At 46.0% G+C, this 14,506-nt stretch overlaps 1 protein-coding gene across 15 annotated transcripts in view; it reads left to right on the plus strand.

The window, feature by feature from the left end:
- The window catches only part of PCNT (pericentrin), a 105,700-nt gene that overhangs the window by 30,778 nt on the left and 60,416 nt on the right, over positions 1-14,506 (plus strand). For 11 of the 15 annotated variants that reach the window (XM_055569866.1, XM_055569868.1, XM_055569876.1 and 8 more), the window contains 3 exons: positions 3,309-3,419; positions 8,989-9,150; positions 13,874-14,025. In XM_055569866.1, coding sequence (XP_055425841.1) covers positions 3,309-3,419; positions 8,989-9,150; positions 13,874-14,025 — 425 coding nt within the window. The remainder of the gene's footprint in view (positions 1-3,308; positions 3,420-8,988; positions 9,151-13,873; positions 14,026-14,506) is intronic. The other 4 variants (XM_055569869.1, XM_055569867.1, XM_055569870.1 and 1 more) reach the window with 4 other exon arrangements.

Consider the following 14,506-nt stretch of genomic DNA (forward strand, 5'->3'; position numbering starts at 1 on the left):
TTCCCTAGGACCTGCTCGTGTCAGCTGCACGCGTGTCTGTCTGGTGCCCCTGCCCTCTGCCCACTGCCGCCCACCAGTCATGGGTTTCCTGGTGAGGCAGGTACAGAACAGTGAGTTTTACGGCATTTTTTGGTCGCAGCTCCTTGGTGAAGGCTTTTGGCAGCTGGTGCCCATGTGCTGCGTTTCCTGTGAGCTTGCAGTGGGTTCAGTGTGCTCCTTGGGGCTTGTGTTGTTTCTGTGAGGTAGAGCGCTTTGTCCTATGTCTGGGGCGGTCTGTGTTGGGCAGCGATTGTCCCCTTGGTGGGTGCTCTCTGGAGGTGGCCCCGTGGCCCTGCCAGCAGCAGGCTTGCCTTATCTGCAGGCCCCTGGTCCCGTGCGTTGTGAACAGGACGTATTTAGTTGGTTAGAAGTTGAAGACAGCGTGGGGGCACATTGCTCTGCACTGACTTGGCAGATGTGCATGCCCGGCCCTCAGAAACAGTCCTGTCCTGGTGACTTCGTGCTTTGTCACGTCACAAGTAGGTATTCCAGGTCACAAAGCAGGAAAGCTCAGCCTTGCGGAAACACAGATACCAGAACTTTCGTTTCCAACTGAGACGTGCTTTACGTACGAGGGGATGTTCCCAGGAGGGTTTCGTCCTCTGCTCTGGTTCAGCTTGTCTAAGGATGGGAGGAAAAGGGCAACCCAACCTGTGGAGGGGGTGGGGTTTCACTTCAGACGTTGGCTCTGCCTGTCCTGTGTGGTCTGTGGGCGAGACCGTGAGTGAGTTCCGGGAGGTCTGGGCAGGCTCTCGTGGGGTCGTGAGCCTCTGGGCCTCCCTGGGTGCAGCCCAGGGCAGGTGTCCCTGAGTTGAGGTGCCCCCAGGCTGGTCAGCTTCTGAGCCATCAGCTGTCAGCTTCCGTTCCTCCCAGGCAGAAGGGTACTTGGGGAAGGGGCTTTGTTCCCAACCCGTGGATTTAAACTGGATTCCTTCGGTTTATAGGGTTTGAAGAAAATAAAGTTTTGAAAGAACATTGAGAGGGAGAAGTGTGTCTCTTACATGGGAAAACTGTGTGTTTTAAACCGTGCCTTTATCTCATTAGTGTGAAATGTGCTCATAGGAGGCATGAGGGGTGAGGGTGTGCGGGACAGAGGCGTGTGGGGTGCAGTGACCTGTGGATGTGGCCCCTGGAGGAGGGCAGGGCACATGCCAGGGTCCTGCCCCCTGGGCAGCAGCACCACGCAGCCTGACAGGGTCTCAGGGACGGTCACGTGACTATGATGCAGCGACAGGAGGCCCCACAGGGGGTGCCCCTCGCAGAGGGGTGGCTGTGGGTGGGCAGTGCGCCTCCTTCTGGGCAGTGGTGGCTTCAGGAATGACCTAGGGGTCAGACCTTGGCCCCCACAGGGGTGCTGGTGACATCAGCAGAGCCGCTGGGCCTCAGAAGCTTCTCTGTATCACAGTGCCGAGGGTCTTTCATGAAGTCCGTGTGGAGTGGGCACTGGGCGGGCCTCACACCTGCTGAGAGGTTTATTTACTGGCTGATGACCCTTCCCTCCAGGAAACTTGGTGGCTCCTGTTCATTCACCCTGCTTGTTCTGTTGCCTGTTGGTGACGCATGTGTCATGCGTGCTCCTTGGCCCAGCACTTTTGTACCTGTGTGTAGACTCTTGTTCAAGCATTGAGAGCATTTGGGGAGTATTTCTCTAGTTGTGTGTTGAAGTACATCATCCCTTTGCTAGGAAGGATATGTAAGCATTAGATACTGTCCAAGTGACCTTTTTGTCTCGCTCATCTCACAGGAGAAAACAGCTGGGTTTGTGGGGAGGTGAGATATGCCATTTCTTCCAATTTTAACTTTGCTTTGGAGAAAATTTCAACAGAAACAGAGAATAGTTCAGGACGGGACTGCCCACGGGGTACGTGCCACGCTCAGTGCATCAAGCCACCCAAATATACCAGAGGCACGCTCCATGCTGCCCTGCAGAATTAATGGTGACCTCTTAATTTCATCACAGATCCAGCCTGAGATCCAGTTTCTTTCTGGGGTAGGTCAAATTGGGATACAGGCAGGGATGGGAGAACAGCTCTGGTCCAGATCTACACACGGGACAGGAGAATAGTTCATGCCCACGTCTACACCTGGGCTGGGAGAATAGTTCATGCCCTCATCTACACCTGGGCTGGGAGAATAGTTCAAGCCCACGTCTACAACTGGGCTGGGAGAATAGTTCATGCCCATGTCTACACACGGGCCAGGAGAATAGTTCATGCCCACATCTACACACGGGCCAGGAGAATAGTTCAGGTCCATGTCTACACACGGGACAGTAGAATAGTTCAGGTTTGTGTCTACACCCAGGACAGGAGGATAGTCCATGTCTACACCTGGGCAGGGAGGATTGTCCATGTCTGTACCTGGGCTGGGAGGATATTTGCAGGCAGTATTTTCCACCTTCTGCCCTCTTCCCTCAGGCTTTCCTCGCAGACAGATATTCCATGAAGCCTTGCTGGGCGTCTCCCGGTGCTGTGGTCATTGTTCCCAAAATAGCAGGAACGCGCTGTTCTTCCTCTGTGAACAGGTTTTATCTGGGCCACAAATATCTCGCACCTGTTTGAGAAGCAGTGTCACTCATCAGAAGAGTTGTTTACCCAGGGCCTGTGAGATTGTTTACTTTGCAGGTTATTTCTCTCTGGAGTTTGGTTGTGAGAATAGTTCTCTGAACACGTAAGCCTGATTTCCTTTTTTAGAGATGAGTGTCCCATGCAGAAGTCGCTCTGATATTGGTGACGCGGAGCAGGGAAGGAAAGCGGGCGTCAGCTGTCGTGTGCTCACTGTTGGTTGCTCAGGCAGTCTCTCTTTTTCTGGCAAAGCAAATGCTCTGTTCATAGGGTTTTTTAAAACAGTAAGAGGCCTGTGGTTGTTTTCGATATACTTTGAATGTCTTCGATTATTAGTTGAATTTGTTTTTAATACTGCGTTGGTGTTTTTTGGACAGTACTGCTTATTTTTTCTTCTGTAGGTGTATCCATTTTTTGATGATTAAAATATATATCACATTTCCCATAGAATTCTGTGGATTTTTAGAAAAACCTGAAAATAGCTTCCCAGAAACTTCTTCTATTGACTTTACCATTTAGCACAAGGCAGATTGAACAGAGTTCAATCTGTAAAACAGAGTTTACTCAGGCAGCCTGTGGAACAGTGGTGTGTAGGGAGGTCGTGTGCATCGTCACAGTGAAAACACGTGGAATAAGTGTGAGCTGCAGCCTGCCACATACCCACGTACGTGCTCATGGCTCAGGTTGACCTTCCTTCCCGCTCAGCAGGAACCCGAGGCCCAGTGCTCAGCTCCCCAGGCGGGGCAGGAGGAGGAGCTGGAGCTGCTGGAGTGTAAGCCAGAAGCCTCCCTGGAGCAGCAGGTCGCACTGTTACAGGTACTGGGTCAGGAGCCGCAGTTCCGTTTTATGGTTATCTTTCCTCATCTGCAAAGAATATTTTAGTCTAAATTAATTTTGGTATGCAGAATTAAAGCATATTTTCATTGTTTTAAAAACCGAGGGTTTTTAGGCATCTTTTTTCATTCATTTTTATATTTAAAGTGGCTAGTTAGCCTATCTTTTACTGCTTAGAAATTGTCATTAAGTAGTTGTTCCTTAAGCAACATGGAATTAGCAGCGCTGATGCTCTACACAGTCGAAAATCTGTATGTCATTTATAGTTGGCCCTCAGTATATGTGGTTCCTCCATATCTGCCATTGCTCTGAATCCCCACATTCAGCCACCTGGATTGCGTATTCACTGTTGAAACAAAATCTGTGGGACTTCCCTGGTGGTCAGTGGTTAAGACTCTGCACTTCCAGTGCAGGGGGCACAGGTTTGATCCCTGGTCAGGGGACTAGATCCTGCATGCCTCGTGGCATGTGTATAGGTTGAATGTCATGGTTCAGCACCATCTTTGAGAGTCAGCTGTGTATAAATCTGGGGAAGTTGGAGTCCCCTTCATGATCTTGCTTTGACGACTCAGCAGCTGCCACATCAAGCCTTTTCTTCTTTAGTGAGCCTATTTCCAGGAAAGGAACTCTGCACATAAGTGATTTTCACTACTCACAATGATTTTTACTGTGGGTTTATTTTGTTTTAGATTGCAGCTTTGTTGAGATCATAAAAAGCTCTCTTTTTGAAGTATACAGTACAGTGGTTTTTAGTATATTCACAAAGTTGTATCTTATTCCAAAACATTTGTATCACCAGAGAAGAAACCCCCTACCCATTAGCAGTCTCTCTCCTCTCCCAGCCCCTAACAACCATCAGTCTAATTTCTGTTTCTGTAGATTTGCCTTTTCTGGACATTTTATTGAAATCAAATCAAACGATATGTGGTGTTTTGTGTTTGATTTCTCTCACCTAGAATAATGGGTTCTAGATTCATACATGTCACTGCTTGGCGGTTTGTTTTCTGTGTATCTTGTCTCTTCTGTTCCTCTAGTCCTCCATTACTGCCTTCTTCCATTTTAATTTCCTTGATGTTTATCTGTATATATCAGTTCAGTTCAGTTGCTCAGTCATGTCGGACTCTTTGCCACCCCACAGACTGCAGCATGCCAGGCTTCCTTGTCCATCACCCTCCCAGAGCTTGCTCAAACTCATGTCCATCAAGTTGTTGATGCCATCCAACCATCTCATCCTCTGTTGTCCCCTTCTCCTCCTGCCTTCAATCTTTCCCAGCATCAGAGTCTTTTCCAGTGAGTCAGTTCTTCGCATCAGGTGGCCAAAGTATTGGAGCTTCAGCTTCAGCATCAGTCCTTCCAATGAATATGTAGGACTGATTTCCTTTAGGATTGACTGGTTTGATCTTCTTGCAGTCCAAGGGACTCTCAAAAGTCTACTCCAACACCACAGTTCAAAAACATTAATTCTTCGGTGCTTAGCTTTCTTTATGGTCCAGCTCTTACATCCATACATGACTATGGGAAAAACCATAGCTTTGACTAGACAGACCTTTGTTGGCAAAGTAATGTCTCTGCTTTTTACTATAGTGTTTAGGTTGGCCATAGCTTTTCTTTCAAAGAACAAGCATCTTTTAATTTCATGGCTGCGGTCACCATCTGTAGTGATTTTGGAGGCCAAGAAAATAAAGTCTCACTGTTTCGATTGTTTCCCATCTATTTGCCATGAAGTGATGCGACTGGATGCCATGATTTTCGTTTTTTGAATGTTGAGTTTTAAGCCAGCTTTTTCACTCTCCTCTTACGCTTTCATCAAGAGGCTCCTTAGTTCTTATTCACTTTCTGCCATAAGGGTGGTATCATCTGCATATCTGAGATTATTGATATTTCTCCCAGCAATCTTGATTCTAGCTTGTGCTTCATCCAGCCCAGCATTTCAAATGATGTACTCTTCATACAAGTTAAATAAGCAGTGTGACAGTATACAGCCTTGTCATATTCCTTTCCCAGTTTGGCACCAGTCTGTTTTTCCGTGTCTGGTTTTAACTGTTGCTTCTTGATCTACACACAGATTTTCCAAGAGTTAGGTAATGTGGTCTGGTATTCCTATCTCTTAAAGAATTTTCCACAGTTTATTGTGATCCACCCAGTCAAAGCCTTTGGCATAGTCAATAAAGCAGAAGTAGATGTTTTTCTGGAATTCTCTTGTTCTTTCGATGATCCAGCAGATGCTGGCAATTTGATCTCTGGTTTGCCTGCCTTTTCTAAATCAGCTTGAACATCTGGAAGTTCTTGGTTCACGTACTATTGAAGCCTGGCTTGGAGAATTTTGTGCATTACTTTGCTAGCGTGTGAGGTGAGTTCAAATGTGCAGTAGTCTGAACATTCTTTGGCATTGCCTTTCTTTGGAACTGGAATGAAAACTGACCTTTTCCAGTCCTGTGGCCACTGCTGAGTTTTCCAAATTTGCTGGCATGTTGAGTGCAGCACTTTCACAGCATCGTCTTTTAGGATTTAAAATAGCTCAGCTGGAATTTCATCACCTGCACTAGCTTTGTTCATAGTGATGTTTCCCAAGGCCCACTTGACTTTGCACTCCAGGATGTCTGGCTCTAGGTGAGTGATCACACCATTGTGGTTATCCATGTCATTAGATCTTTTTTGTATAGTTTTTCTGTGTATTCTTGCCACCTCTTCTTTTATCTTCAGCTTCTGTTAGGTCCATACTGTTTCTGTCCTTTATTGTGCCCATCTTTGCATGAAATATTCCCTTGGTATCTCTGATTTTCTTGAAGAGATCTCTGGTCTTTCCCATTCTATTGTTTTGCTCTATTTCTTTGCATTGATCACTTACGAAGGCTTTCTTCTCTCTCCGTATAGCAGTGTGGTTCAGATTAATACCAGCTTGATTTTAATGGTTTGTAAAGCTACCCTTCTACACAGCTCCCGTCCCCCTTCCTTCCTCCTTTATGCTGATGATGTCATACAAAGAACGTCTGTGCACACTTCGTGCTCACTGCTTTATACAGTTGTCCTCTAAATCACAGGAGAGAAAAAGACTTACAAACAAAAACTGCATTTATTTTGTTTTTTATGTTTACATGTATAGTAACATTTCCCAGTGTTCTTTATTTATTCTTGTGTATTCAAGTTAATGTCTAGTCTCCTTTCATTTTATCCTGAAGGACTCTCTTTAGTGTTTTTTCACAGGAAGGTCTGTCAGTGATTAATTCTGTTTTTATTTATCTATAAATGTCTTCATTTCTCCTTCATTTAGAAAGATCATTTCCTGGATATGGAATTCTTGGTTGACATTATTTGGCTTTCAGCACTGTGAACAAGGCATCCTGCTGCCATTCGGCTTCTGGTTTCTGATGAGAAGGGCTTCCTTGGTGGCTCAGATGGTAAAGAAGAATCTGCATGCAATATAGGAGACCTGGGTTCAATCCCTGGGTCAGGAAGATCCCCTGGAGAAGGGAACGGCTACCCACTCCAGAATCCTGGCCTGGAGAATTCCATGGACAGAGAAACCTGTCAGGCTACAGTCTGTGGGGTCTCAAAGAGTCGGACAGGACTGAGCGACTACCACTTTCACTTACTGATGAGAAGTGAGCTGGCTGTACTGTTGAGGATTCCTTTTGTTGGGCTGCTTCTCTTGATGCTTTCAGTATTTTCTTTATCTTTCAACAGTTTGATTATGATGTGTCCAGGTATGGCTCTCTGAGCTTATCCTGCTTGGAGTTCATTGAGCTTCTTCTGTGTATAAATTAATATTTTTTCATCACATTTGCAAAGTTTTTGGCCACGTTATCTTCAATTTTTCTTCTGCTCCGTTCCTTTTGTCCTCTCCTCCAGGATTCTCATTATGTGTTTGTTGGTCTCTGTGGGTGTCCCAGACGCCTTTGAGCCTACTTCTTTTTTTTTTTTCCTCCTTATTTTTGTTCCCCAGACTGAATAATCTGAGTAATAATTTGACCAATCTTCATGTTGGCTGATTCGTCTACCCACTTGAATCTGCTGTTGAATGCCTCCAGTGAAACTTTCAGTAATTGTACTTCTAAGCTTCAAAATGTCTGTTGGTTTCATTTTATAATTTTGTCTCTTTACTGTGGGGCTCTGGTCCTGGTGGCCCTTTAGTGCTCTGGCAGGCAGTTTATATCTCTGCCTGAGCTTTCACTTAAAGTTTTTTGATCACCCTCTTATTAGCTCCGGTTGTTGTTACTGCCTCAGGCTGCTGAGATGTTGAACAGTGGTTGCTAATTGTTTTTGACAAATGGCTTGGAAATAGGATTGTTGAGGAGAACTCTGCTTCAGATCAGATAAAAACCAGCTTTGAGAATGGAGCTTTTCAATGAGCTGGCCAGACAGGTCATGACAGTTGGTGTTGCTGCTTTGGTGGAGCTGCAAACCCATTCTGTCCCTCTTCCTTCCCTCATGACTGCTGGGCTGAATTTTCTTTAAAACAAAAAAATTTGGGGGGAGGGTGGCAGGATCTTAGTTCCCTGATCAGAGATTGAAACCTTGGGTCAAATTCAAGCCCAAAGTTGTGAGAGTACTGAGTCTTAATCCCTGGACCACCAGAGATTCCCTGGGCTGCATTTTCAAGGAGATCCCAAAGATTGGAGTGATGCGGTTAGGGCAGGTTCAACCACCCGAAGCGTCCTGTTCTTTTAAGATTTGGGGCTGCTCTCGGCCTTCCTTGCTGTGTGCGCGCTTCCTCTGGTTGTGGCGCGCCGGCTTCTCACTGTCACGGCTTCTCCGTTGCAGAGCACAGGCTCGAGGTGCGCGGGCGCAGGAGTTGTGGCATGCGGGCTTTAGTAGTTGCAGCATGCGGGCTTTAGTAATTACAGCCTGGGGGCTCAGCAGTTGTGGCACACAGGCTTAGTTGCCCCTCAGCATGTAGGATCTTCCCAGACCAGGAACTGAATCCTTGTCCCTTGTGTTGGCAGGCAGATTCTCAACCACTGCACCACCAGAAAAGTCCCAAAGTTTCTTGTTCTGTGGTGACTCAGCCTTTGTTTTTAATGACACTTTAATTTCCTCAGCTCTGAAGAAGCTGATTTTTGACAGTTTTTGCCAGTGTTCTCAGTGTAGAGGAGTGATGTTTTGGAGGTCCCTATTCAGCCATTCTGAAAGTGCTACCTCTGTAGTTTAAAAAAAAAGAAAGCTTATTTCATTAATATATTCTTACTCATCAGATGAGCATTATTAAAAAAATATGTATTATTTAAGAAGAAACAGAGTTTATCTTTTAAAATGAGAGGAAGTTAGGTTTCTAAATATATTGGATCTTAATGGTCACGATACCCTGATGACGGAAATTTCTTAATGTGACTGTTGGGAAAGGTAGCAGGCTGGTTTGTTTTTTATTTTATGTTCTCTGTGATAAGCACATTTGAACGCATGTTCACTGGGGGTAGTGGCCTAGGTCTTTTGGATCATTTCTCTTGATGCAGAGTACAGAATCAATGAGTATTTGTTTGAATTAAATTCTAGTGAGCAGGAGAGAAATGGAGCTAGGATAATTTTATAACTTAATGGCATTTTTTGTTAATAGTGTACTTTTGTACAGGGTGAATTTGGAAGTGAAAGGAAAGCTGCTTTGCATGAAAAAGAGGAGATACATAAACTTGACCATGAGAAGGCACATTCTCTTTACGAAAAAGAGAAAGAATCTTTGTCTCTGCAGCTACAGGAGAAGAATAATCAAATTCTGCAGGTATGTGGAATGTATCTTTTCTTTGTTAATACGTTTTTGTGTATGGTAAAAATATGCTTAACATAGTACTTACCATTTCAGTCATTTTAAGTGTACAGTTTAGTGGCCTTAACCACATTCAGAATATTGTACAACTGTGGCCACTGTCCATTTCCAAAACCTGTTCATCATCCCAAGTAGAGATTCTGTGTTTGTTAAAAATAAGTCCCATCCCCCTCCCTCCAGCCCTGGTACCCACTGTTGTACCTTCTGCCTCTATGATTACTCTAGGGATCTCATTTCAGAGGAATTATACAACATATGTTGTTTTGTGTCTGACTTATGTCACTTAGCATCACGCCTTCAAGGTCTATCCACATAGTGTATGTATCAACGTTGGTGGCTTTTTATGGCTAAATAATATTGTTCCATTGTATGCAGACACCATGTTTTGTCTATCTATTCATCTGTTGATGGGTGTCTCTTAGTGGTCATCTCTTCCTTTTGGCTGTTGGGCATAATGGTGCTGTGAACACTGGGGCACAAGCTTTTGTTTCAGTCCCTGCTTTTGATATTTTTTTGTGTATATCTAGAAACAGTTGATGAGTCACATAATTCTGTTTAACTTTTGAGGAACTGCTGAACCGTTTTCCACAGCAGCTGTGGCATTGTGCATTTCTGCCAGCAGTGCACAAGAGTTTCAATTTTTCTACATTCTTGTCAATGCTTGTTTTCATTTTTTTAAATAATAGCCATCATAACAGATGTGAGGTGATATCTTGTTTTTATTTGCATTTCCCTAATGACTAATGATGTTGGACATCTTTTCATAGCCATTTTTATCAGTTCAGGTAGGTCCTTGATTCTTTTTTTTCTTTTGAAGTATAGTTAATTTGGGGCTTCCCTGGTGTCTTAGATGGTAAAGAATCCACCTGCAATGCAGATTGTTAATTATAAAATAATTAATTTACAATGCTGTGTTAGTTTCAAGTGTATAGCAAAGTGATTCAGTTATACACACGCACACACACACAAATGTATATACTTTTTCAGATTCTTCACCTTTTAGATTATTACAAGATACCGAGTAGAGTTCCCTGTGCTACACAGTAGGTCCTTGTCGGTTACCTGTATACACAGGAGTGTGTATATGTTAATCCCAAACTCCTAATGTATCTCCAAATCTGTGAGTCTGTTTCTGTCTTGTAGTGAAAGTCTTCGTCACCCAGTCATGTCCGACTCTCTGTGACCCCACAGATTGTAGCCTGACTGGCTTCTCTGTCCATGGGATTCTCCAGGCAAGAATACTGGAGTGGGTTGCCATTTCCTTCTCCAGGGAATCTTCTCGACCCAGGGATTGAACCCGGGTTTCCCACATTGCAGATAGACTCTTTACTGACTGAGTCACCAGGGAAGCATCTATCTTATAAATACATTTGTTTGTATCATTGTTTTAGATTCCACATGTAAGTAATAGCATATGGTATTTGTCTTTCTCTGTCTGACTTATTTCACTTAGAATGATAATCTCTAGGTATTCATGTTGTTGCAAATGGCATTAGTTAATTTTATTTTATGACTGAGGGCCTTGAGAATTTTGAACTGGATTCTTTTCCCATTATTATTATTGAAAATGTGGATGTGTACAGCGATTGTCCCACTCTGTGATCTTTCAGAGTCATAATAGTACTGATTTCTTTGACTTTATCATCATCCAAGTCACTGGATTTGAACTTTTTCACACCTTGGAGGCAGTGTACCACACACTGCACTAAGTACATTAAAAGCCGAATTTTCTCATTTCTGTGCAGTTCTCTCCCTCTCAGGACCCTGAGGCCCAGGAGAGGCCCTGTTAATTTGGTAAAAGTCCCTGGACTGCCGAGTGGTGGAGCCGGGCCTTCGACTGTGAACACTGCACACAGTGTGTCTGACTTAATTTAGCACCAATGATAGAAAAATTACCCACAGCGAGATTCAGGGTATCAGTCGCAGGTCAAGGGGCATGTTTCAGCTGCAGACACCCCACCCCCCACCCCAGTGCTGGGAGCCCAGCCCTGAGGAGGAGGAGGTGTGGGGGGGTGCCGCCAAGCACGGAGGGCCCCAGGACTTAGACGAAGGGGGAAGTCTCAGGAAGAAAGAGCCTTTCAAAGCATTTCTTGAGCTGGTTCCTCAGTGTACCAGGCATTTCTGCTGATACATTATATGCATTCTTAAAATAAACTTCTCATTCTGTAAAAAATACTAAAATTAACATGGCTCATGGGCAAAATAGGGTTAGCGATTACATCATTCACAACCTCTGCAATTTTATAACTCAAGGACCAAAACAGTAACAATCCTAATAAAAGTACTAGTACAGTCTAAAAAGAAATGTTAAATTCTGAATTAAGAGAGAAATTGTGAAATACATATAGTGATCTGCCTTTACAAAGCAGGGTAGGAGCTTGATGGGCAGGGCGTGGCGTGGCGGGGGGAGAAGACCGAGGGGCCCCAGGAGGGGCGGCCTGCCAGGCCTGCGCCCGCGCTCCTGTCACCGCACATCTTCACCAGGAACGCTCTTACTGTTCAATGTTTGCCAGTTCTGTGGCAGCAGAAGGGAGTCTCTTGGTCTTAGTTTACTGATAAGGTTGCGTGTCTGTTACCAGGCTTGTGGTCTACTTGTTTCCCTTTCTATGAAATACTTTTTGTATTTTTGGCCATTTTTTCTGTTTGAAACAATTGTTTGTCCTTTTCTTAAATGATTTAGGGAAGTTTTTTTGTACTTCTGTACTCTGATTTGTGAGTTTTTTCCCCCCCGCTTTGGTCATCTTTGGATGAATGAATGTTCTTGATTGCTGAATTTACTACTTTTCTTCCCTTCAGGGTTATGCTTTTTGTGCCTTGCTGAAGAAATCTTGAGGTTATTTTATAATTCATCTTTTTATTGCACCTGGGAGGAGATGAGGAAGGGAGTTGAGTTTTTCCTGTGGAGACTGACCTGAGACCTGTGTGCCGTGTCCTTGCCCTGCCTGTGGTCCAGTGGATCGGGGCCAGCAAGCCCGTGCGTGTGGGCAGCCCCTGGCTTCCCTCCTAGTCTCCTCTGGTCAGGCTGGGTGCCCAGTGCAGGTGCCGTGAAGGTCTAGGGGCCGCACATGGGGGAGCCCATCTGTGCCAGCCCTTCTATTCAGTCAGTCTCCTGCTGTGGCTGGCTGAAACGCACCGACCTCTACATGCCTTTAGGGAGAAGGGCATCTGTGCAACACAGAGGCATTCTAAGATTCTGGAATATCTCTTTCTATTTGATTTTGTTAATTTCTGCCACTGAATTGTATAGTTTTCTCCGAGAAGTCTTGTGTATCTTTTGTTAAGGTTAATGGTTACTGAATACACACAATCTCTGACTTGTAGTCGTTTGACTTAGGAATTTTTTACCTCACGATGGCGCGAAAGTGATATGTGTTCAATGAAAACCATACTTGGAATTTTGAATTTGGGTTTTCATCTTTTCTGGGGCTAGTTCTGTGCAGTCCAGCACTCTCCTGTGATGCTGGACAGGGCAGCCACAGCCCCCCATCAGCCACATGGTCACAAAGGTGAATGACCGATACGCTGACAGCCATTCTGGACCAAGAAACCGCTCTGCTTTTCCCTTTCAAAAGGTTGCTGTTAATTAAGGAAAACCGGACATCTCAAGTTATGGAACTTAGTGCTTGTCTATGTGTGGGAAGATGCGGAGTGTGGGCTCACCGAAGCCAGTCCTGGGATCTGCACCTCAGCTCCCGGGGCCACTGCCGGTGCTTTCCCATCCTGAGTCCCTTCAGGGCTCACTGTCAGGGCAGCTGTGGCTGGGTGGCTGCAACATGCTTTGTTCCCTGACATGGCAGCGAGATTGTCCATTGGCAGGTGTGGTAAATGCCAAACTTGTGATATTCACAGTTTACCATGGGTTTGTTGTTGTGGTTTAGTCGCTAAGTTGTATCTGACTCTGCAGCCCCATGGACTCGAGCCCACCAAGCTTCTCTGTCTGTGGAATTTCCCAGGCAAGAACGCTGGAGTGGGTTGCCATTTCCTCCCCCAGGGGATCTTCCTGACCCAGGAGTCAAACCTGTGTCTTTTGCATTGGAAGGCAGGTTCTTTACCGCTGAGCCACCAGGGATGTAACCCCATCGTAAGTGGAGGAGGAGCTGATGGAAATGCTGAGGAGGGAGGAGGACCAGCAGAGAGAAGGTCTGCTGTCCGTGGGCTCAGTGCCTGCACCTGGCCGCAGCCACGAACGCAGCACCCCAGGGCTGTCCACCTTCCACACGCTGGCACCGGGGCCGCGCTGGCCTCCGGCTGTCCAGGCACACGTTCCGCGTGCTAGCAGCGTAGCTCCCTTCAGTGTCTGTTTTGTCCATTTGGTCGTCGTTTGCCATCTTAAAACCTGCCATTCTTTGTCCGTTTATTCCATTTTCTTTATTTTTCCTGTGACCCACGTGTCCTAGTCCATCCTGACCAGGGACATGGTTATAAGAGCTGCACTTATTCCTAAGTTCCCTCCAAGCGCAGCATTGAAACCGTTTACTATTTGTTTTGTCTTCTTCAATTAATTGGTTTCAAAATCACACCCTCTTTGTCCTCAGGCCTGCGTTTGTGTACCTGATGGGCCCCATGCTGGCATCCCCTCAACCCACAGAGCTGCTCTTAGATGAAGAAAGTTCCTTACAGAAACTTATTTTTAACTAAATTGTTGTAACTGAGGCTTTTGACAATTTTTCTTCAACAGCTGAAAGACCAGATTTTATCCTTAAATCGAGAGATAGAGGAGCGCCATTCCGAACTGGAGAAACTTCAGGAGAGGCGGGAACGGGAGAACCAGGAGGGCACCGCTCTCATAGCGATGCTCAAGTCCGACGTCGACCTGTCGCACGGCGAGAGGTCAGTGGCCGCCCCTGCCTCGTGGCTGGAGCGCGTGTTGGTTGGCATGTGCAGATGGGACCCTGTGCCTCGTGGTTCTCCCGTCCAGGGAGGTCTTAAACCGCAAGGTGGGCGCTGAGTTGTCACCCGCATACCCCCACCTCGCTTTGCCAGCCCTTCACGTGTTGCCAGCTTACAGGGTGTGATGCTGCACTGAAGGCACCGACGGCCCCATCCCCCCGACGCAGGCAGTCTTGGCTCTGCTTCTCGTGTGCGTCTGGAGTGCACCAGGGGCCGCTCAGTTATGTTTGTCTCTGTCTGTCGGGCCACTGCCTCAGCATTGCCCAGGAGATGCAGCTTTCGGGCTGGCCTCTCTGTGCCTCTTTGTGTGTCCCTCAGCCTGACCCTGCTGGTATCTTATGGTCCTGCTGCTCTGGGGTTCCTGCCGCCCCCAGACCCTCCTCCTCAGGGCTGCGGTGCTGCCGTACGCAAAGCCCTGAGG

This window comes from Bubalus kerabau, chromosome 2, assembly GCF_029407905.1.
Source record: "Bubalus kerabau isolate K-KA32 ecotype Philippines breed swamp buffalo chromosome 2, PCC_UOA_SB_1v2, whole genome shotgun sequence".
In the NCBI taxonomy this organism is placed as follows: domain Eukaryota; kingdom Metazoa; phylum Chordata; class Mammalia; order Artiodactyla; family Bovidae; genus Bubalus; species Bubalus kerabau.